Raw genomic sequence first — 25,332 nt, 5'->3', positions numbered from 1 at the left:
CCTACGTTCTATTTCAACCTTACTACATACATCTCTGTCGAGTTCGTTCACATCCGGTACCTGTGACAGGAAAAGTCGTCTCTACATTAATTTTAACCTTTAGGCATGAGATTTTTTAAAGATATGTGCTCGAATGATTTTCTAATGATTCAAACATGGTCACGGTTTATTTCTATCGTGCGTCACATGATCTGACTAAATATGTGAACCTCCAGTTGCTCCGATTGTTAGTAGGCAGAAAAATATTGCTTTTGGGTCAGTTAATGAAAGATGAAAGAGATAGAGATATCGTATAAGTAAAGTGAAATATACTCTTATGGATGTTTCTGCAGAGTTACGAAGTCTCGGTGACTTTAGAGTTTGGAGTCGAGAGTTCAGACTATAACTATACCGACTTGCGGACACACGTGTTCCAGTGACCACGCGTGGGGTCAAACCACTTCTGTGTATACCAATCAACCGGCGACTCGTGCCATTCTCGTTATGCGAGCTATAATTTCTTTACGTTTATCCCCCGCACAGTCTAGGTTTAATAATACTTTTCATTTAGTTTTAATAACCGATCCCCTACCCGCGGAGGATATAACGAATGCGTTTTAATTCCCTACGGAGTACAGTAAGCCGCTGACCATGGGAACGATGACACAAACCCACCGTAGAAGTATAAGCTGCTCCCTGCGGTGATCGCGTGATTTGCAAGTTGCGGAAGTACGTATGCAGACACTGCCTTTTAAATGTAGATCGAGTGACGGGCGTTACGCGTGCGTTGTTCAGAGATGAGATCAGTGCCGTGCTCGACCGTTTTAAAGTGGTCGAACGGTGCCGAATTACTGCTCCGCATTGCCGCTTGCACAATTTGGGTTAAATGTCCCCGACGGGGGATCCCCACCGCCCCGTGACAAGGTATGTTATTATAACCGCAAGAAGAACCGCCATCCATGCAACTCTTTCTGCTACGCGCGTATCTCGATGGATGTATAGGTACCGGTATCGGTAGTATGTGTATATAGTACGTGTCTACAATCGAGTCTTCAAGATTTTAGGGAAGATCGCAACTTATTTCTTCGTTACTGCGTGTCTTGAATTTTCGACTCGAACTAATATGTGGTTAGAATTACGGTTTTTCATCATGGTTTTATTCGCTCGTTCGGTGGCGAAGTAAACCTTACAAAAAATGAGAAGAAAAAGATGAACAGACTCGTCTTCTTGATACCAACGGTGTTGCCGTATTGAGGCATCCACCTTAATGGTAATTATCAACCCATGTATACGAAGGTCTATTGGTGTTTTTACTATTGTTAAATATTTGATGAAGTTTCCTAAGGAGTGCTGGTCTCATCAATTCCATACGCTCTGAATGTACACCCATTATTATCGTTACTCAACCAGTATGTAATATTCATTCGTTCGTTTTGCCGAATCAATTTTCGTAACGGGTTATGCACTTAATGCGCTCTACTTCTGTGGGATAATCTTCACCGCTCTTTATCCCTGAATCTAGACTTACATCAGACAAAACGAACTGTTTGGCTGTAGAAAATCTGTCGACGTTATACGGATATCGTTACAGTAACGATCAATTTATTCAGCCATAGAAGTCAGCTTTGACACAAGATGACTCCCTTCTGACGTTCAAATATAACATTACAGCCTCACATTTGCTCATAATATTATCGACGTTATATCGCCATTCAATTTCAATCGCGGTACAAGTGACGGAGAAGCGATTCGATCGATCTCTTCAATGTTCTCATCACTCGACATAGCCGGTTTGCTCGATGGAAAAGAAGTTCCTGGTTCTCTTTTGAAACGCTGACCTAAATTCACCTGGAGCTAGGGCTGCAGGCGGATGCTGTGTTGGTGGTCTCATCGTGTGAGCTGGCCAGCCTACCTATATGAAAAGTGTGTGAAAGGTGTGGTGGACAGAGTACAATGCCCGGGAGATGGAAACAGTTGGACGATGGAGGAACAATAGATTAATTACCTACGGGAGCAGCTCTCCATCTAAAAAAGACAAAATAATGCGAAGAACGGACCTATCTAACGATTCCCGACTCTCCCCACAAATTCACCTGGCAATTACGCCGCTTCACGAACTGTCTCTCGTATGAAGAGGGTAAATTAATCTTCGAACAGTTTCATTTCGGAGAAATTAACACACTCTTTGCGAATGACGCAACCTATTCTCGCGTCAGTAGAAGTAAAGGAGTCGAAGCCACGCCTCTAGCAAGGAGTCGGACTAAAAACTTGAAACTTGAGACCTGAGACGTGATAATTCATCCATGGAGGAATCGGCTCGTGAAATGTTTACCAATCAGAAGCAGGAGATAGCTTGAAGTCGCGGAGGTTACGGATGACTGCCTTGACGAAATTTTCTTTAAAGGTAGAAAAGTGCCGTTCGTACCGAACAAGCAGTCAGGACGGCGATTTCTTTTCCCCTCGGGTATTTCAATGGGTTCGTCAACTCGCCCTACCGGTCTTGACAATCACGCGTCATTTTCGGGCAGGTCTCGCGCGCTTTAGGATGTCACATCGGGTCAAGGTCCTCGAACAGAGTAGTTTCTTGTCTAGAAATTCTTTGAACGCACGGATCGTGGCACCAATTAAACAAAATCTTGTACCTCGAAGTCGCGATAGCATAAGCACGTACCCGTTTCCTGTCGTTCCCAAGTTCTAACGCACCGCGGGCAGCGTGTTTGTCGAGTAGCTCTATTGGTTCTCGTTTGTCGTTTCTATCCTCCACTTTCATTGTACGTATACTGACTGGTATCTGCAGACTAGAAGGAGCCTGGCACTGTGCGCTGTTCTCATCAGCTCTCTTACCTAATCGGAGATAGGACGTTTATTGTGCTATGGATCGGTACAAGAGGCTCACGCGATATGGCAATTAATTACTACTGGTCCTATAACAGCGCTGGCAAAGTGTATAACGCAACGCAATATATTAACTGAATACCATAAAACTGGGTGTAGAGTAATGATTAGAGTCCAGAAATGAATCGAACTCGATTAGCCTTTTTGACGACTTTTTTTAACGTCAAATGATTATCTTTTTGCTCGTACGCCCGTATTAGTGTCAACACCGCGTGATCGATTACCCTAGAGATGCCACTGCGTCTCTCAATACGTCCTTGTATAAAGTCGTTTCATTTTCTTCGCAGTCATCTGCATCCACGCCTTGCTTCTACGCTTACCTAGGACCGTCCGTATACCTGAAACGGACGCAGGAATGGAAAATTTCGTAACTTGTCTCTCGTCTTTAACTTCGGACTACCTTCGAGTCATTGAGTTCAGGTTTAGGGGCCCGTCACGTTGTCACCGGAATTACTTGAGCATCCTCTTGGATACCTGGGTAAGATAGTCCGGGTCCTCTGCGTGTCCCTGCGTGTATAACTTGAGCACAACGTTCGGCCGCAGTTTATCTTGTCGGTGGGACGAGGATTAGCCGAGAAGCGTCTACGCGCTCTCTGGACGCTGACAGTAGACCCAACAGATCGCAATCCAGGCTTTGTATTTCCGGCTCCGGAACAGGTATTCACTATTCATTCACTGAGTGATTGCTTCCTTACGCTCAAGCGGCCGAGTCTCTGTTTCTAAGCTTATTAGAAATTCAACCGTACGTGGGTCTTTTGAAGGCCCTCAAAGGGCCCAGAGAGACTCAACGTGCTGCCCGTATATTCTCCGCAAGGTTTACTGCGGCGAACTCACTTTATAACTGCCGGTCTTTGAAGTAATGAATTGCCTCTGATTTCTCTTCTCCACGCTGTATTGGTATTATTTTATCACCTAATCTTGCCGCTCCTTAGATGAAACAAATCTTCGATTATATTGCTTCGTGGATTGATAAGCGATCGATAAAATTGTTCTCCTATTGGTAGCTACCCGTAACCCGGTTACGTACTGGATATTATTAGCCTCGGCCAAGGCTGTAGCAGCGACACTGACAGCTCGGTAACACGAACCAGGATGAAACAAGACGTGCGTGTATACTCACAAGTATACCGACGACACAAACTCATCGATACGGCAGCATCTCGACTAGTCTGGGGAAAAAGTTGACGCGATAGAAAAAGGCGCCGGTGGATTGAGAGCAATATCCTCTGTTGTAGGGTACGACTGCGGTTGCAACTTCCAACTTGAGATATACGATCGTATCCGTACAGCCTTGATACTTGGAATCGAAACGACCGTAAAGTTTGTCCGATGCAAAAGAATGATTTCATTGCGGTGGCGACATAACTGTTGTTACTCTGAATGCAGGTGTGTAATAGAGCTTTACGATACTATTCCTTTGGTAGTTCTTTCGGTTCGTGATGAACGTCTTTCCTTTACAGCGTATAGAAAAGCTCGCGAGTTAGTCATTTCGTTTCTACGATGTCTCGTAAAAATTTTACAGATTGATGATTTCGCATGGTCTAGTAAATACGTTGAGAAAGAAACGTACATCTGTCGAAAGTCCGCCTATACCTATATAAGATGCTCACGTTCCTCGCAGCCGGCTCTTTGAAAAATGTGCATAGAGGCACGAGAACGTTTTGCTCGATGCTTCTTCTAGGAAGGGCTGAAAGACAAGTAATTTCCAGATGTTAGAATTTACTACGTGACATTAGAAAGGCATTTGTAAATCACGATTTCAGCCTCGCTTTGCGTCTCGTCTCCTCTTCTCATTCGTATAGGATGGAAATAAAAGTATCTACAGTTGCAAAACTAACCAGCTGTAAGAAGAATCGCTTGTCGATCTATCCGCGCTTTGCCTACGAGCAATCGATAATAATTAATAGCGTGATACGAGAAGACGAGGGAAGATGCAGCGCAGTGAAAGGATAACATCGCGTTAGAACATATCCTATGGGTGAAAATCGAAGTTATCAATTACATCTTGTTTACCTATGTTTCTCCATTAGCGAGCGGTGAAAACGTACCAGTGGATACTTAATTCCGATGTTGCGAATCAACGCAAGATCGACGATGATACCGACTCGATGGCTCGTGCAATAACCCTACGTTTCGTGTAACCGCAAAGGTTGGCATTTTGCATTTGCAGAGATTTCATAACCCGCGCGTTCTCCGGACGTCTGCATGGGTTCGTGCGACCTTGCGTGGAGCAGACTCGACTGACAACGAGTCGAACAAGTGTCACTGGCCGTCGTGACGTGCTGTGGTTTTATAATCCGATCGAAGGGGAACCGCGCGGATCAGAAGAAGAATTTTCAGGGTATCACGCTCCGCCAGCTAAACCAATCTAATCGACCGTAACGCAAACACGACTCCGGATTAAACCTGGTGTTTGTACGCTGCTCCTGTTGCCCTCGGTGGCACCGCCCCGAAGAGCTCCTAACGCGATAATTACGTGCCACTCAGGACTGTGTTTTCACTTTCACGAACCCGCCGCAATTCATCATTAGCCTACTACGCCAGCAGCTGATACGAACCATGCGAGGCTTAGCTGTGCATCTTGACCTGCACTCGGGGCTAAGTAACGGACAATAACGTACGATCGTAAAATGTGCAGCGCCAACTACCGAGGCATTCTTCGATCGTTTTCACGCACTGCTGCAGAGATCAGGTTGCCACGATTCCTATAAATCTTTCATCTCCGGTGCACGTTGGTATGCACGCTCGGCATAAATATCTGAAATTCTGTTTTATTAGTTTCCTTTCCCGTACCTTTGCCCCGCTCTATGCCCTGCAGTTTGTACGTAGCAGGTTTGTTATTTTCGATACTTTTACTCCGGCTGTACACTTTTTAATGAGTGTTTTTTCACGTCGAGATGTTTCTTCAGCGCTGCGAGTGTATTCCTGTACTAGGAAGCGGCAACGGCGGTTAGAAAAACATTCTCTTGTGTCGATTAGACGCAGTTAGTAGTGAGTTTAAAAAAGATAAACTTTCCTCGAAAATGTGGAGTACAGAAAAATTGTACGGAGTTCGAAATGAAAACTTTCTTTACGCCTTTACAGACGGCTTTCCGTCCTCGAATATTCGGCATACTCTTCGTTATCAAATGAAAGTGTTAACCCACGCTTAAGGCTGTTGGTTTATGGATCGCCCATGTATATGGACATTCGGTGTTGCGCCAGAAGCACATGGCGCCTGCAGCCGTTACATAGACTTTCGATCATTTCTCTGCTACGTGCTAGCGAAGCGCTGTGAAATCAGGAGGAAGCCAGTTTCTTGTTAGCGGCAACGTGAAATCCCTCATCTCCAGACTGATTCGAACCCTTATTATAATCAACCGAGAGCAGAGACGCTCCGCAGAACCGGACAGCAGTAAACCTTGCGTCGTAGGTGGTGCAACAGATGAACGCAGACGAAGAAGGCTGATGATTTGAAACACACCATCGGAGCCAACGACCCCGCTCGGACTTATACTGTGTTATATTTATGCAGCTCGGCCTAGCGTGGGATGAGTTACACTCATGCAGCTACACCGAGGCGAAACTGTTTACAGAGGCCACGTGTGATAAGTCCCATCACGGGACGCTGCTGGCCTTACGTTGATCAATTTTCAAGCTTTCACTGCCCGACTTACCGGTAACAGAGTCCAAAGCTTTGGAGAACACCATTCGGTGACATGAAATTTGAAGGAGGGCATCGTAAGGTCACTTTTCATCTCATTTTTCACTCCATGTTACGTCAGTGTGACGAAGTGGAAGCGTTACTCGATCAATTCTGTACCTTGACATTCGAATGTGTAATGATTCACGTGGAACGAATAAGTGTATTTTTTAGCCAAGCCCTTTTTCGTATCCCACGAAGAATGTCGTCAATGGATATTTTCATCTTCACATCGCGGATGACCAGTTCCAACTGTGGCCAAGTTCATTCACGAATAGACATTTCTTTTTTCTGACTTCCGCAATTAGGCCTTGAATCTCGTTGACTTTGACATCGTTGGTTCATTACTGCTAGTTTACAGAACTTGAAAGCGTTGAAAGCGGTATCTGAGCGGAGGTGAGCCTCGCGGCGTCCCACGCTTGCGTAGTCGGAGCTCATTCATCGAAGCTTAAAGAGTCGTTGACTTTATCCTCCTGCATAGTAAAAACAAACGACGGTCGCGAGTGCGTAGGCTTGCGTCGTCTGCTCGCATCGACGTGACGTGGGTACGTACCTACACACACCTCGTACGTCGATTCGACACCCTCTTGCACTCGGCGCTTAAGCCTTTACGGCACACCTCCGACTCTCAGTTACTCGTTGTGCAATCAAACCTAAGTGTAGGTCTCTACATGCGATACTATGTATTCGTTTCATTCGCGTGATTCAGGGTGTTATCGGGAAAAGTTGAGTTAATTTCACTCTCGAGCTATGGTAATTACGACGAATAAGCTGCAGGTGAAAAATAAGCACCGAACTGCATGTATGTTGGAACTTGAACTTTTCCCAAAGCTTCTAACTAATCCTCGATAATCTCACGATAAAAGCGATCGATATGCCTATTCTTGGTCATCATCGTTAGTTCGAAGTAGAAAAGTACGTTTCTAGTTGATACCGTTTGGTACGGTTTTCTAATGTGCTTTGTTCTACATGAGCGTTGTACGATTATTCACGTGAATCTTTTCGAAATCGGTATAGAAGTAAGTCCGTACTGCAGTGTGTGGCGAATGACTTGCCGAAGACACGGTCGTGAGAGTGTAACAATGGAACAAGACGGACTTCTGTGTATCCCATGCAATACGTTTAACCGTCCGTCGGAAAAATATCGATTTTAGGCTCGTCACTCACTCGGTACTTTTGTACCTCCATAAAAAGGGCAAGTTGTCCTTCGCCGCGGCGTTTCGTTCTTTTTCTCTTTTCGAAAATTGCCGCAGAAACACAGATTCTTCAGCTTACGGACCGTAATTCACGTATATAAGAAAAAGCACCGTGGTGATAATGCTTCTTCAGCGGTATTCGACGCACGAGCCTTGATTTGTTACACCTGGAATTTTAGTTGAGTAGAACTTGTAGAAATTAATTGCCCTTCGCACGTGTTATACTGATTTTTCGTTTATACCATTCCTACAATTAGTGGATTACGTACTCGCCCTTGCGGATTTTGTACCAAAGCACTTGTTGCGCCGGACGATGAACGATCGCGGAAAAGGGTTGAGGGTTGGAATCTCAAGTGGCTCGGCGTCGCAGCGCCGGCTCGAAGCCACGTGCGAACTCTTCGAATCCGTGGCTGCAAAAATGGCTCATACAATTCTTGATGCTGCGCACGCGTCGCGGATGAACACGATTGACGAGAAGGTCGGCGTGGGAACTCGCGAAGACTGCGACTGATCCAGGCTAACCCAACCTGACCTAACCCACTCGACCTCGCTTCAACCCGGTTTTCACCCCTCTGGTGACGCGCGGCGAACTGCAGCCGATAAAAGCCGATAATTCACTTTAACGGGAGGCGACTTCCGCCCCGGAAGATGTTCCCAAATTAAATAGAATTACGGTGACATCCTTGAATCCCCAATTTTCTCCGCCGAAGTCGTTACGCCGGAATTATTTTTACCCCCGTTATTACACCATGTTGAGATTCCCATAGGCGCGACCAAATGGACAGGCACAGTCCGATCTTGGAGGTGACGACTCAATTTTAGCCCGTATTTCTCGTTCAGTCGTACCTTTCTATATGTATATTTATAGACTGATTAGTTAGGCATAAGCGCACAGTGAGTAAATGCAATCCGTTGAGAATCGTTCGAAATTCGACTTTGACTTCATCACGAGAGTTGTTGAGAAGTTTAAACGAAGTACATTCGGTGATGTGGTGTTATGTTAATAACCTACCTATAAAATCGAATACCTTGTACACAGGAGGTTGCAAATTTCAATTCTTCATGACTCGTAATGAGACATCGAAGACGATCCTTAAGCTTATACCTGGCTTACGTTTGACTTGTAGGTTTTGCAACGGGACATCGAAGCCCATGGACGAATTGTTAATTCGGTGGTAAAGTTGAGTGAGCGAGTCGCCCTGAGCGCCCAACAAAATCAAAAGGATCAACAGCAACAGCAACAGCTACAGCAACAGCAATCAGGCCAGGCGCTACGTGTGGCAAACTCTCTCGAACGTCGCTGGCACCTCTTGTTCCTTCGTGCCTTGGAGTGGCAGTGCCACATCGAGGCTCTCGCTGCACGCATATGCAACAAGGTAAGTTTCAAACTCGTGTTGAATTTTAACTTTTGTCAAAATTCCAGTACAGATGCAATCCCGCAATTTAAGATTTGTAAAAAGTTTATCGACAGTAAAAATGGACGAAGTGATAATAGATAATTTATTTAGATTCATATGTTTTGAACAGAAACTATGGTTAAAACACTTGACTCGTACGCTTTCTGTAGCAAATACTGAACTCATTGCGATTTATCTGCCTAGAACAAATGTCAGATAATATTTATACATTATTATGCATAGCTCATACTGAGATTAGTCGATGCGAAAACTGGGCAAAATTATTCGTGCTCTATCCAGTAGTTATCTTAGATTTTCAGGGATACAGGCATTCGCTCTCAACTTTTGTCAAGTCGCTATATCTAGCAACGAAATAAAAAAAAAAATGTCTGTTAATTGCTTACCTTTTCAAATTTGAGTTATTTGTAAATAAATAATGAAGAGAAAATCATGAATCACAGCGTGGTTCTTTTTTTTCTCACAGCACGAGTGACAAAACGACCAGTGGTACTTACGGCAATTAAATAGATACGCTCATACATTATTCATTCGCCTACCGGCCGAATGCACGACACCTGCTGAGAAACGAGAGTAAGCTAAATGTAGTTTTCACCTCCGATTGTCAAGAAAACGAGTCCTGCCTGTACTTGACCAGTGCAAACCTGTCTAATTATCTTAGGTCGTTAATATCGACGAGTTACGAGGCTTCAAAATGAATCTTCGTTTTGTTTGACATGTTTCCCCATGGCATATGTGTAGTATATGGGTACTTACAGTGGTTGACAACATTTCATTCCCAATGACCTATCTGGTCTTGCGTTACGACAAAGCTAATGCGGCATAAGAGGATAAATATCGAGATCAGTTACGCGTCATTAACCGTCGGGAGGGTCAATGGGTCGATAATGCATGGCTGAAGTGAAACGGGTAAAAAATTATTATCCACGTTCCCTACGGGGACGGAGAAATATCCCGACGCGTACAATCCGGTGGCAGGATCACGCAGACAGCCATTCTTGTATCTCGAGATTGAGATTCTTGAGTCTGTATCGAAACCTCTGTATGCACGCACATCTACAGGTCTAACTCGGGAATTAGTTTATTGCAGCCAGTCTTACCCGAGCAACGTGACGATCCGTATCGGATCGGCGGTTGTACGATCAGGTCACGTGACTCGCGTAGGTAAGAAGTCGTAATTTCATCGGGTCCAAGTTTAGTACCCGTAGAAATATACATGTATTGCCCGTTCAAAACTGAAACGTTAATTCTTGTACCCGTAACGCAGCAGCAGCGGCGGGATTGCGACTTCGTCGTGGGGTGAAAGTGTCTTATGTATAATAACAATAGTGCTGTAGGTAAAAATTGAACAAATTACGAAACTAGAGATATGATTAAGGCTCTATATACCCGGTCCTCACGACCGCTAACAACCGCTAACGACCGACTGGTCGGCAGCTGCCTGGCTGCCCGATGCAACGCGGTGTACTTGTGCGGCGAAAGTGCTCGTAGGACTGCTGGAACTAATAGAACAGTTTGGAACCCCTTTATACATTTTCTAGACGCGATCAAGTTCCACGAGCTTTGGCCGTTATACGTTATAATTATGTCTATAAAGCAAGTTATATCGCTATGGTAATTAGAGGGAAATTCTTCGTGACGTTTCGAGACGTTCAAGGATCACGACTATCTGTCCTTTCTGTTGCGCGTTAGTAGTAAAACTAGACTCCCCTGAGAGTAGCTCGATGTTTCTACAGGTTCTCTGTATTACCTGCGAGTACACAGAGGCAGAGAAAGTTTCCGTGAAGCGGAATTCCAACCTTGTCACTACCGGGCAACACAATTTTAAATCGATGCTCCGAAATTTTCTGTCGTAGGTATACATGGAGCTTCGGTAAGACAGCTGGTGTAATCTTTCACCGAATCTACCCTTTCGTATCTCCGGGTAATATTATGATAATCCATAAAAATATTTTCGTATTCCGTGATGCCGTGATAAGTTATCTGTACCCTAGCAGCCATGCTTATACAAATACCTACACCGAGTGGCATTACAGGCATTTACGACAGAAGCCAAAGCGATGCGCCGCGCACAAACTTCGGCCTCTTAAAGCTTTAATCTCTTGCTTTTTTTTTTTTAATCTTTTTTGAGTGAAAACTTGTTTCGAAAAATCTCATTCTTGAGATAACGAATCACGATCGTCAAACCGAAAACTCCCGTAACACTCCAATTATTCAGGTAATCGGTGTCAGTCATTGTTCGCAGATCGATGAATACCATTTAAAAATCTCCAACACTTTGTAGCGAATACGATGACTCGTCGATTCACATGTGCGATGTCATACATAATGTTGGGCTCCAAAAATACTTGGACCGTGCATTCACGGGTATGAAATTCTTGCTTCGAGTCCCAGGGGTCCGGCTGTTACCCGGACGTCAGGTAGACGTCAGCGACACCGTCGGGTAATATCGGTCTCTGGCGAACTCAGCGACCCACCTACACGGGCTCAGGGTGCCTGTACCGGCGGTAATCACCCGATGCAGTGACTCATCGGCATCGACCGGTTACTCGAACGGGTTACGGCGAGGGAGGCTAACAACTTCTGAAATTCAACTTCACGTGCCCCGAGCGTGAGTGCGTGCATCAACACGCCCTGGGCTTCGGTGATTAACATCGCGAGGTCGTTCCTCACGGACTCAACGGTATCCCCGGAAAGGATCCTCCTCCGGCTGCCGCCGCCGAAGATATCGGCTTAATGATACCTTCTTGGTCCGGGTCGCCAGGATCGAGGACCCCGAGGCCCTGAGACGCGGGGCTGTAACTTTGGCGAACCGGCGAACATCGTTTGCCGCTCTTCGAGCTCATCTCACTGACCCCGAGACCCCGGGCTTTGTTCGTATTTTCGTCGGGCCGATTCCGACCGTGCATCGTACGTTTAGTTAGGTCCAGTTTTAAGCCCTGGGAATCCGGTACTCCCCCGAGAGTTGTGCCGTGTATTTTAAACTCGCGAGAAGGAAAATTACGTACAATTTCATACCGATTATAGGTATATTGTGTATAAATGTTCGCGATTAAAATTTGTAATAATTTCTCAGCCTTGCGGTAAAAATTAATTTCTTAACCCTGTAAACCCGTTGTTCCCGACAACGAAACTGGACGAAGAAACATATCGTTGCACTTTTTTCATACACCCGTATATACCTATATTCCGGTTTGCCGTGCCTGCGGCACGCGAACGAAACAGCGAATGGATACATCTGTATATTCGCAATGTTGCGATCAATTGGTTTTATGCAGCGAAGGCTAGTTAATCCTAGGAGCTAGGTAATAGCAAAAGCGTAAGGGTAAAATTGCCTGTGCATACAATAGTAATTCATACTAAAGAAACGGTGGGCAAATAGGAAAGCGGAGAGATAAAGATGGAGTGAGATAGCGATGAGCGGCAGGATACGGGCGGGGGAGAATGGGTTCACTCACATCGACGGTGCGGGGGCGAGTTTGGCATCTGTCAATATTTACCCAGAGCTAAGAGATATAGATATACGGTACGTGTATTATTCGCCGAACAAGAGGGGACGCACGCGCGTGTGCAGCTTGGCGTAACGTTACCTTTACACACTACGCGGTCGTACCTACTATATTCATCAAATAAAACTATCGCCGCGGCACGATTCTCCTGTCGAAAAAGCGATTATGAGAATACCTTACCTACCGGGCTGTGAGTGGAGGATGACATATGTGTTTGCACAAATATCCACTCTAAGCCGACCCATACACGGAGGGAAAAACTCATCGATCTCCCTTCCGAGCGTTGCACGTATACCCATGTGTGTGTGTTGAAAACTGCTTATCGTCGAATTTTAACATGCAGGTCAGCTGACCTGGCGTGGGATTTGGACAGATGCGGTTTATTGATCTTTTCGACAGTAAAAAAAAAAAATTAACGTTCATTAGATTCGAAGATCGTGTTTCATATGTATGAGAAGTTTAGTGCTTACATTGGCATTCTGATTACTGTGTACTCATGCTTCAGGGAGCAAATTTTCTCTGCGAGTGAACTGTGTTAGAGACAAACAGTCCGCCTTTTTACTTTCTCCCTTTTTCTCTCTCTAATACTTTTATGCAATTTACTTTATCTATAGTGTATTTATTTTTATTTTTATTTTTTTTTTTTACACTTATTTCTTATGCTCAACGTGAATTTATCTCTGAGTGAATAAATATCTCTCTCTTTCTCTCTCTATCTATTGAAAAAATGACAAAGAGATTGAGATTTAGATTACGGTTTTGTATACGGTTGACGTCAAGCAACGTTTGAATGAAACTCGATCGAGTATCTGCCGCGCATACTTTCAAACGTCCATCCTAACGTCAATAGGGTCCCCGGAGTCCCTTGATCGACCGTAATTGACGCGGATAGTAAAACGGATTTACTGTTAGCAAATACGCTTTGCGAGCCAGGCAGTAGCCGCTACTTATAATTGCGTTTGCCCACGTTGCAAAGGCGAATGCGTGCTTTAAACGTGTTCCGATGGATAAAATCCGACGGTTTTCAAGTAGCTGATTTTATCCGTTCAATTGGTACACAGAGATGCAGAAATACGAACTGCAGCTGGTTAACAACGACGGAAACTGACCGAGAAAACTTTGGCAAATGCGGTGAATGAAGCGATGGGGTAAAAGACGCCGATAAATCGTTTTAAAGATCTCTCGCACGTTCGCGGTATAAACTTTCACGAGGATTGTACGTACATTGGGAGAAGTACATCGTAAGCGAGATAGTCGAAAATAACCCGTGGCTCATGGCTGTGCACGAATGTCCTCGTATAGTATTGAAACGTTTCGCTCGCCGAAGCACAGGCAGCTATTCATTTGGCGCAGACGCTAATTAACCGGAGCTCGGTTACCGGGAGGCCTAGGAGTTTTTTATTCAGCCTCTCAGCGGATAGTGACAGAAATAATTCACTCTGTACACCACATCGCGAGAGAGATAACGGTTCCGGCGGCATCGCATTCCCAAAGAATGCTTCCTCCTCTCGACACCGCAAAGTTTACCCCGGTTGCTCATGCTGTACCCATCCATTTGGCGTGTGTCTTTCGACGAGATCGCAGATATTTTAACCGTAAAATTTGTCGTCCGCAATAAGTTAATCAATTCATCAAATCCGGTGACGGAGCAGAATGGCCGTGAGCTGCGCGATGTAAGTGCTTGTAAGCAAGGCGGGGTCCCTCGCAATCTCAACCTGATTGGAACCACGGGTGGCCCGGCATTCAGATTTGATGGACGATAATAAGGGCCGACCAGGCTGAAGTCTTATACCGTGGCCGTTGTCCCCCTCGAAACTTGAACAGGGAAGCGAAGAAATTGTACCTACCCGGAATGCGGCGAGGATGCGAATCCTGTGTCACCGAGTATTTCGCTTTAACTATTTGGCAAAATTAATTCTACTCGAATGTCACTTGTCGGTGAATGGCGATCGGAAAACTTGTTGAAGTTGCAAGTAAACGAGAAGCGAAACGATTCTCTCATCGATTTTAGACCGTTGCTTGCGAGTCGATTCCTGAGGTCAACGCATAAGCGCATTGCAATTGTGTAGTAACAGGTGGTGTGGAGTGCGAAACGGTGCGTGAACGATTTGCAGAATTCACATCATTTCGGTAGTAAAATATTTTATTATTTTCTACCGCAATTTTGAGATACGGCTGTACCTGGAAATCCTGTATGGTTAAATTAGTATAGAGCCGACCTGTAGCCTAGAAACGTATCATTGTAACGCAGGAGAATAGAAATAAGCGTTGAAAACTTAACGACGTAGTGTAACGGTCCGAAGTTAATGGCATTCGGGTAGTTTTTGTTAAAAATCAAGTAGTAGCTACGAGAAGTTTTTAATGCAAAAGGGTAACGACACTGTCTGCACAGATCGTGTCAAGTTTTTAACAAATGAATAACACCGGATTAGATCTCCGATGTAGGTGATAATTCTTGACGATGGTGTTGGAGAAGCTGCAGCTGTTCGCCGTCGATTAGCTCCTCGTACGTTATATTTCATTATACTCACAAGGCACGGAAACGGATACGCCGAAGCGTGACGTGAAACTGGATTGTAGCCGAGCAACTGTTACACTAATCAATTTACACCTCGAAGCGTGATTAGATTGATATTGGAACTGGATCGCGAGTGTCTGGCGGCAGTCGGTAGCCTAATAAACATGTCTCGAATAAACGGGGGACCGATAGGTAGCTAATCGTAAGCGGGAATTGTCAGCCGGGGCTTCGCAAGGCTTTCGAACTTTGCGCCGTCCACCAGGCGTCAAGAAGGTATCACGCGTTACGATCTAGGTACGTATATCGCGTTGTTACGATCCCGAGGACAGGCTACTGATCGCGGTTCGGTCGGGTTAGGTTCGGTTCACTCGCGGTGCCCTCGTCACCAGAGCTGCCACGAGTATCTGTTACTCCAAGGCGTTCCAGCTGTTTGCCCGACTCGAGACTACGGTTCGGCCTCATTGCCCGGCTACACGAAATACTTGAGATATCTTCGTGAAGTTGCGGAGACGCTGCATGCGGGAATTTTTCGCCACTTGGATGGTCTGCAGGCATCCGATACTTCGATCCAACGAAACTGGGGACACAATTTCAGAGGCATGATCGTGTGCGTGTGGATTCTTGAACGACTCTTCCAACAGTGCACGATGAAAATCAATCTCGGTTCTTAGCATCTTTACTCTCCTCGAATGATTGAGTACCGTTTACGGTACGGGTGTCTCGTTAAAACAGCATCAAACTAGTCCAGGCTCCGTGACTCGTCGCGGTCAGGAAACAACCCGCGTTTTAGCCATCTTGGATCTCTAATTGTTTTCATTAGAGTAGTTAGGTATTTGTTGATGACCGGGAGTGCTTCTCGCCTTGGGTCTAATTTTAAGCAATTATTCCAGAGTACTCGTACACTGACGTACATGTGTGTGCGCAGTGCGTCGTCTTACGTAAGATTAAAATTGACACCGAGTATAACGGGTGAATTATATGTGTGTATAGCTAAGCGTTTTTTTCAAATCTTAACTGACAGGCTTGTGCCGCGTGCGATGTGGGTACGCATATGTATGTACGTATGTATGTATGTACCTTGCACACTTTGCGGGATAAGGATTAAATTTCAGATAATTAGTTGTAAGGCTTCGCACGCGACGTGCGCCTTTCTGCGCGTGTGTCCGTTTTCACCTACGTTACACTGCACGCCGTCTTATTTAGTTATTTTTTTTTGCCTTCCGTCTCTGTCGCTGCAGGTCTAAGCGTTATGGTATTAACGATTTTCCTCGGTTCGACGTAATTCGATAGCCGTACCCACCTGCCTACCTGCCTACCTTATACCTGGGTCTTATTGAATTCGATTACTGCCCGGTTAGCTATCAAATACGATAAACGTGCGCCACGCCTCGTGCAAGCTTGCATGACGTATGTCCCGATACTTCTCCGTCTGCGTTATTACGCTAAGTATACTTATCTATTTTGTACATCCACGGTGCGCATAAAATTAACTTTTATGATAATATTTCCATGCACCAAATGAAATAAATTAATTTTCATGAATATTAAGGTGTACCTTAAGCTCACGAATAACGCGTGCATCCACTTTCTTGCGCGGCCTTATAAGTCGGCGGCACAAATTTTGGCCCCCCGCTTCCCAACGAACAAGAGATGAAATATTTCGATGACCAGATTTCTCCTTTCTCCCTCCACCGATATCGTGCGATCTTCAAATTTCCGCTGACTCGAATCCCGCCTCATTTCTATTTCCGCGTCTTTCTCTCGAGCGGATTACTGGACAACCTTGAGGTATTATTTCGAGCCTTGGGGACCCAGGAGACCTCGGACAAACCATCGCGTCGCCTCGTGCGTACGGCGGTGCGGAAGAACGCATTTATCCAAAAATACCGTGCAGTCCTCGACGGAGTCGCGATCGCTCCTCGAAGACACGTGCGTCGCGTCGTCGTGGCGATCGGCGTCGTCCCCCCTTCGTTTCATCTCACGAGTCCCCGGCGTCTCGTCTTCATCCATGGACAGTATCGGTCCAACCGTTCGTTCGCTTCGACGGAGCCAGTGACCTTTAGAACCGATCCGAACGTTACCGAAGCGGACCGAGTCCAACCCGGGTTGGTCGTGCACTTTTTGTGCGTGAGAGAGTTCGTGGATCTGCAGGGTGCGTGATTACGGATGCGTGACGAGGTCGGCGCCGTGCCGCCAACGCACCATGCTTTCTGCGTTATCTTGTTTCGTCTTTGCGCAACAAACCAACGTCTGCGGCCATCGTGCGATTGGAAACAATATAATTGATCATTAGCCGCGAAGTCAGTTGTCTCCTTTACCAATTATGTAGGTACCCTATACATGTATCATACTCATCGTGTTTGGTACTTAGCATTGATTCACGAGGTACGCACTGTTCGTTCAATCTTCGTCCATCTTATTTCTGAATTGGCTATTCGATGATGAAGGACGCACTCGGACGCACTTCTAAACGAGTTGTGTCTTACCACTGACGGGAAAATTGACTTAATTCTCATTTCGCTTAAAATATCCAAGCACAGCCACTTCAAAACCGTTTCAAGTGTAAACTTGCTTTGCATCTCAAATATTTACAGTCACCTTGTATCGCTCTCTATAATCGTGCAAGGAATGAGAATCAAGTGACAAACTGTGATTTTCATTTCATTTCCTAGTTTCACCAGAAAGGCATTTGAACCTCTGTGTATGATCTTCACTGGGAGTTGTGCAAGGATTCTGCAAAAGCTGTTCATTCTGAAACCTTACGTGCATATTATATACTCGGGTTAGCTGAAAATACAGTATAGGAAAATTTGTTTTTAACAATGACGCATCCTCATTTAAAAATAGGCCTGTGGCCACGAACACGCAATGAAATGTCCGGTGAGTCTGATTTCCGATAGGCCTTGCTTAATTTTTCCTCACTACGTGTGCATGTATGTTTGTAGAGTAGAAATCGAAAACCTATGAAATTTCCATTCCAAGAAGTATAAGTAATAACGGCGCGTACAAACGGGTGATGCAGAAAATTCTGTTGTAAGTTGAGAATTTTGCAGCTACGAGAAAGGAATTATACAAGCACGCCTCGTAAAATAAATAATTGTTAGAAAGTTGTGCAGGCACGTAAACCCTGCCAGTAATTAAATCAAGTTTAATCTTTGAAGCAATATTGTAATGTGTCGGGTGAGATGCAACGAAATATGACCTCGTAGGCGTGTCATTGCAGTGGGCCGAAACCACCCTAGAAAGCAAGTTTGGATTCTTACCTGCTCTTTGGGGAACTGCAGGCCAGGATCGACGTCACGGGAGGTCTGACCATGGGTCGTTAAGCTACGAGATGCTCGAGCGAGTTGGCTGTACTATTTACACGTGACGAAGGGTCTCTATAAGTTTTGACATTTTTAGAAGAAACGAATTTAGATTTCTCTATACATTATCTCCGAGGATGTCAAATTTCGCAATACGACTGTAAATTTTTTTCGCAAATTACACTAGCTGATTTTATTGTGTTGTAGTAAAACACATGCATGCATGTATTGACCATCAGTTGCGATCATGATAGCAGCGTCAGGGTCTAGTGCACACTAGTTGTTGCTCAACTTGCGAATACATGTGCAAATTTTTACGCGCTGAAACGTGGCGTGCAAACTCGTGTACTCGGACGTAACTGACCTTTGCGCTTGTCATAAAAAGTCAGAAGTTTTCCAAAAGAAAAATTCAAATTCATCGGTTATATTACGCACGTTGAGATGTATTTGCATTGGGAAATTGTCGGCGTCTGTACAGTTTTCTAAAAGTTTTTTCAAAGCTCAAAATTGTTTATTCTTGTTTCACATACTGCAGTGCTTTCTAGCAAGTGTTCCAAGCCCCTAGATTTTATGGCTACTCTAATCTTTTCGACTTATCGCCAGAAATAATAAGAAAACTCTTCCATACCAACGGGATTAATTATCTATAATCATTTGGACGACTATTTTTATGTACACAGTCTACACATATAATTCCCACGAAAAGAGTTATTGCTCGACGCTGATCGATATTCAGCCTCAAATGACCAATGGCAAAAGTTTGAGCAAGCAAGCGGACAGGCAGAGGGGGTAGAAGGCAGAGGTTCGTGTTCCGGTCGCATTCAAGCTGAGCAAGGTTTAGGGTTTTAAATGCCAACTAACCGGGCTCGGTGTCACTTCGTCTAGAAAATTATACATTGACACTCTTGCGGTGCGATGAAGTATCGGAAGTTCAACAATGTTCGCACTCCATCGGTACGGAAATTTACAACATCCCTTCCGCTATATTCTTTCGTAATGTGAAATTTATTATACATATTTTTCCGTTCAACGAAAGTCAACGCCCGAGTTACATCGTTGAAAGTAATGTCGCAAGCTTAGTGCCAACAAGTGACGTTCTGTGGTTTTGTGAAGAAAAAAATGAAAAAATCACAGAATATCGTTTTCCCTATAACATAGCGCGTTGTTTCCTATCAGTTTCGTTAGATTACGAACTCCTTGACGAAAGATTCGATTTGGTTTACCAGTGTTTGTTCGTTTCAGTCGAGTAAATCTCGCCGTAATAAAATCACCTTGAAATTAACCCTGAGCTTTTTTTTTTTTGCCTTACAGAGTCCCGTGTCTTGTCGCTGCAGCAGTGATAGCGACGAGGAGCCGGTCACGAAACAACCGCGCCTGAGTCGTCGGCAATCACGCGAATCGCGAAGCTCCTCGAGAAGATCGACGCGGTCAACTTTTCCACGGAAGAGCAGACTGTCAGGGGGGGACGTATCCGACAGCGACGCGCTTTCCGATAACAAGCTAACCGACGATGGGTCATACTTCGAGGTAAATTGTCATTTTTATTAATGTACAATATTTGCAACGAAGTCTCATCATTCCAGGGTATATTACCGGTGTGAAATATCCATTGAGAGGACAATGCCTCTGTGTTGAGAAAATATTGGAGTCGAATCCATAAAAAGTACTCTTTGACGCTTTTTAATACGAGCTTTGTTATATTTATTGTTAGTCTTCGAAACGGCACGAGGTATGATGACGTAATATTAAAATGGCGCATGAGTAAGAACTGGTCGCGGTGAATCGGCAACCGCAAAACCAGCGGGAATTATCTCGCGGATAACGTTGAAGTACGTGCGGAAATGAATGTAGCTGTGCTAGGTCACATTATACATATACATACTCGATGCTCAGGTTCTGTAAACGCCGCTTCTTTTTCACTCTCTTTAATAACTTCTTTATTGCCGCGTCATCGTACATATTGTATTTGGTTTTGCATGCTTAGAGTTCATTTTTAAAGAACAGTCAGAGGTCACTCTGTATGTATAAGTTGCCATTTTGACGACATATTTTATTCGATCATCACGCTTGTTGTATGTTTTGCCGGCAAAAATTTTCGTCAATTCGCCGTGAAATTTTTCAGTGTTGAGTGCTGCACAAAGGACTTCCGTTATATGCAAATATAAATTCACCGCCCGTTGAAGCGCGAACTGCTATATACAGGGTGACTTAGGACTATGTACCCTTCGGATGCTATTGGATTGGCGAGTTTCGAACGGCCGTAATGCGCAAACGACAAATTTCCTATGAAAAATGAAATAAAGTTTCAGTCGCAGATTTTCACAGGGTAAATAGGTCTGGGTCACCTTGTATATTTGCGAGTTTCGGTTATTACAGGAGCCTGCCTACAGGTAAAACCGTACAAGGACAGTCGCTGTGTCTCGTAAATTTGCTCAATGACGATGCCGCGTGTACAAGTGCGCGTATTCAAATTGTAGCTGATAAATTCGGTAATGCACATACGTGTTGGAAATTTTCAAGCAATTTTGGTAAGCGTGGTTGTACACATATACATGTACTCGCAGCGAAGCGGCATCGTGAATGGCGTGCGATTGCCGAACTTGTTCTTCTACGTCGTTAGTCCATTCGGGAATCGTTGGCCTTTGCTGGACCGGTATATTGTATTCTTTCTCGACGGGAATCCCGGTGTCTAAAAAGCAGAATGCCATTTTATTCCCTCATGCAAGCGTGTCGCGTTACGTTTGTCATACATTTTCCGTTCCTATGTTTTTCTTGTCTGTAAGCCGTATATCCCATGTAACAAGCGATTCGATACATGTTCAGTTGCCGTTGCAGCCACGCCACGCTGCTTACGCGTTCGCTCCTACTTCTCTCTCCCTCGCTGTTTTCACTTCGTTTTTTTTTTTTTTTTCTCGATCTCCTGGATCTCCGTCCAAATTCAGGTTGTAGGCTCCCGCCCCATGCCAGCGTGTCAGAAAAAGTAAATGTAATCTACGAAAGATGCTTATACCGTCGTTCTTTGGACAGGATGAGCTGTATCAGCTCTGTGTAATGGACACGAGGCCGACGGTCGATTATCCTGAAGATTTGGATATCGTTGGCGGGCGTGCAGTTTCGGTGGAGTTAGGAGACCGCGGCGAGGACGGCGACATCGAGGAAAGTGGTGCCAGTGAAGAAGAACGAGACGATATGCCTCCGACTCCAGTTGTCGCTCCCACGTCGGCGAACCCGATTCGAGATCTGTGCGATGAAGTGGATGGCGCCAGACGCATCGTCAACGGTGTCAACCTCTCGTCTTCCCAGATTCCAATGAGCATGGAAGACGATAGCCCAAGACGTCGCCGAGCCATGGCCGAGTCGGCATTTTTCAATACGTAAGTATCGCTGCGGACATTGCAATCTAACGAATGTACACTTGCTGCGTGATAATTGGCTTACCAGGCGAAGACCCTTTCGAGACGAGCGATACGAGTTTAAGGAAGCTGGGAATTGCAATTTGTTATCGAATTAGTGTTAAATCGTAATTGAGTCCGACCGCTGGTTTGTATCTAATTGTAATGCACTCCATTGCGGGAAATTGGGTTACATCTCAAAACGAATGATGGAACATTGCGCGAGGCAAAAATTTCCATGTAGATTTTTACACCGCAACACAACGGAAATAGACTCTAGACTAATGGGCCCTCGAACCTGGGCATTTTGTCCATTTCTGGCGATTACGAAAGGTAACCTTGTGTACAGATAAGACCGAATTGATGTTGGTAGTGTTATTGGGGCCAGGTTTTCAGCGTATAGGTAGAGATGATAGGGAAAATACCTCCGACTGTCGGCTACAAAATTATCTGTAACGAGTCATATATACTGTCGAGATAAGAGTGTTTAGTTGTGCGCCATGTTCCATTCGCACAAATATCTTGATCGTTGGTAGCCGCAGGTCTATACTTAGATCTGGACGCATACAGTTTTCCACTTTCAACCGAATAGTATCCGAGTTTTTGTGCCGTTTGTATTTGTTAAAGTTTATGATTTCTGGGCATGTTGTAACACAGTCGTAGTTTTTTTTTTTTTTTAACAATATCAAACCGAAAGTGAGTGATAAATATTCTGTTTATTTCTGGCATTCAGTTTCACTACAGAAAAATGTGTGGGTGTACTCGAAACAATGCAAGATTATTAGATCAGATTGAAAATTTGCGCGATTTTTGTCTGTTCGAAAAAACTTTTCAAACTATTCATGATCAAACTACTTTTCACTTGTGGAATATTTGAGCAATTCGTGGCACGTTAAGATCATGAGAGACATATTGATTGGGAATAGTTTTAGTTATAATCTTTTTTATTCTCTATTAGAAATGCGCAACGGTAGTTTATCGCTTATCTTGACTGAAAAGTCGGAGAAGGAGCCTCAATGTATTTGAACACGTGAACAAATAGACTTTTGTCAAAAGAAAAAAAACGTCCCAAAGTTCATAAATGATCTCCGGACGGCCTCAGTCGACATGCTTGTAATTTATGAAAACGGGTAAAAACAAGTTATATCGATATTTGAAATTGCTTATATATTTTGCTAACACTACCGGTAACGAAGCTCAAAACCAGACATCTATTAGTCAACTTTCGACTACGCCCCACAGAGCAAGTTGCCTAAACTACGAGGTGCGGATAATAATTTTTTTCTGTCACCTAGGTGAAAAAGCAATTCGCTTTTGTTGCAGATATGGCACTTTTAATCAGTATATATTACGTTTCTGTGAGAGAACAGTGAATTATCTTTAAGAAATATTCGTGGAAGGAATGCCAAGCCTATTGATTGGCATAAGAAAGTCACCTTCGCTTCGACGTTCGGCAAAGTTATAACAATCGTTTGATCAACTTTCAGGTCCGATAGGAAATCGAAGAACTGTGCTACCTTCTACTTCAAGCACTTGGACACCGACTCGGAGGTCGACTGCCGTGGCGCTGACAACCAGTCGCCGGTGGCTGATGATTCTTCGGAGGAGGAGTGGACCTACACGCCTCAGCCGCGGTCAACGGAGCCACATCTCACCTCGGAGCAAAGAAAGACCAACGTCGTTGTTCGTCTGGATTTTGGAGAGGAGGCCCGTGTGGAGGAGAGAACGATGATTCGTGCTATGTCGAACGACGTTAACGGGAACGCGACGTTTTGCAACGGAGATCAGGCCCACTTTGAAGAAGACGACGAACTGGGAAAGGACAGCGAGGACGATATGATGAACAACAAAGAGTGCATCAGAAGACTGGTTAGCCAGGCTGAGGATCTCGTCAGAGAGGATATGTCGCCTGATGGAAAGGCGGGCAAAGGCACGAGGATCTTTCCTCCGCTGATGTTCAATCAGCAAGGACTGAACATGGCTAGCACTCGCGCCAAGTATGCCCGCATCAAGGAGTGGCTCAAACTCAACGTCATTCTACCGAACGAGGAAAAGTCCATGTCTCAGGTGAGACAAGAATCTTGACTTTCCGCGTCGAGACATTAGTCGATAGTTTTTACAGCAATTTTATTCATTTGCTTGTATTACACTTCACTTTCAGGCGTTGGACAGCTGTGATGCGAGTGGCGAATGCACGACGGGAGAATCGGACGTTGACAAGCAATCGCAATCATCGGAGGATCTGCAGAGCAGCGTGGCAACCTATCGACAATTTGTTGGCAGTTTGGATTGCGTATCGCAGTCCGTTTCGCAGGAGGTTGTAACCGACTACGACAAAACTCCCGTCAACGATAAGCAATACTTGCCAACCGACTCAAGCACACCGAAGGTTGTCATGCGTATAAAACGAAAATCAAACGGCCCGCGACCCTGGAGCGTTTCTTGCATATCCCAAATTGGTAATGGCGGAAACCTCGAAGGAAGCAAAGATCAGATATCACAATTTTCCATCTCTGAATCAGCTCTGCATCAGCTTGTCGCTTCGCCGCCGATGAAATCTGGTTCTTTGGATGCTAGGTGAGGGGTTTTTCCTGGTTTTTTACGCTCATGAAAAACTGATTTCCTCGCTAGTCGTCTAATCAGACACCTAAAGTTGCGATATTTTTCATTTCAGTGGTTCGAGCGCCGCGTTCAATAATTCGTCATCAACGCTGCTGGAAGAAACGATGATTGGTTTGGATGGAAGTGCGACCAAGAACAGTTCCTTACGTAGGAAGAAGATCAAGCTGCGCAAAAAGCATTTGGTGAGAAATTAAAATAGTGGCGTTATTTCTAGCTACCAAATCGGTACTCTGAAAAAACCTTAATTACTTATCGGCGAAATTACGTGATGATCCAACAGGGTCGCAAGAGTGAATCCGGTTCGGACAGCATGAACGTGAATCATCATTCAGCGGGGAGTGACGGATGTTCAAACCAGCAGCGTTCTTCGCGTAAGAGTGGCGCGATTCGTGGAGCTCGTGTTGTTGCGCGTGACGGCTATGGCCGCCCAACAACTCTCGTCAAGTCTGGTTCGTTTTCGGGTTCAACAGCTCGTCAGCAATTGTCATTAGAGAGAAGTACGGTCAGCGATCCGGCCCCGCCAGCCAGATCCAATTATCACAGGAGAGACGAGTCGACCTCGGAGACTGAGGACGAACCTTGCCCGACCGCCAGGCTGCCGATTTCTGCACTCAAGGGAAACCTCATAGACACTGTACTCTTCAGTACCGATCTGAGTATTCCGCAAATAAACGTCGACAGCGATGTAGAAAAGAACAGCTTCAGCAACAACTCGTTCTCGGAACAGGCTTGGGATAACTATCAGGTAAGTCAGATGTATCTGACGGCTGAGTTTGTCTGTACGAACGGTTGCCTCACGTTATTTTGATTGCTTTATAC

General features: G+C 44.9%; 1 protein-coding gene across 1 annotated transcript in view; it reads left to right on the top strand.

Moving 5' to 3' along the window:
- Window positions 1–25,332, top strand: part of LOC124302881 (uncharacterized) — a 116,264-nt gene that overhangs the window by 60,656 nt on the left and 30,276 nt on the right. Inside the window, exons 9-15 of the mRNA XM_046759450.1 lie at window positions 8,880–9,128; window positions 19,811–20,026; window positions 21,527–21,873; window positions 23,379–23,958; window positions 24,053–24,468; window positions 24,566–24,695; window positions 24,794–25,258. Of these exons, the coding sequence (XP_046615406.1) occupies window positions 8,880–9,128; window positions 19,811–20,026; window positions 21,527–21,873; window positions 23,379–23,958; window positions 24,053–24,468; window positions 24,566–24,695; window positions 24,794–25,258 (2,403 nt within the window). The remainder of the gene's footprint in view (window positions 1–8,879; window positions 9,129–19,810; window positions 20,027–21,526; window positions 21,874–23,378; window positions 23,959–24,052; window positions 24,469–24,565; window positions 24,696–24,793; window positions 25,259–25,332) is intronic.

This window comes from Neodiprion virginianus, chromosome 4, assembly GCF_021901495.1.
Source record: "Neodiprion virginianus isolate iyNeoVirg1 chromosome 4, iyNeoVirg1.1, whole genome shotgun sequence".
Lineage (NCBI taxonomy): Eukaryota > Metazoa > Arthropoda > Insecta > Hymenoptera > Diprionidae > Neodiprion > Neodiprion virginianus.
Note: the sequence above shows the minus strand (reverse complement) of the source record. Positions and strands in the feature narration are given on the sequence as shown.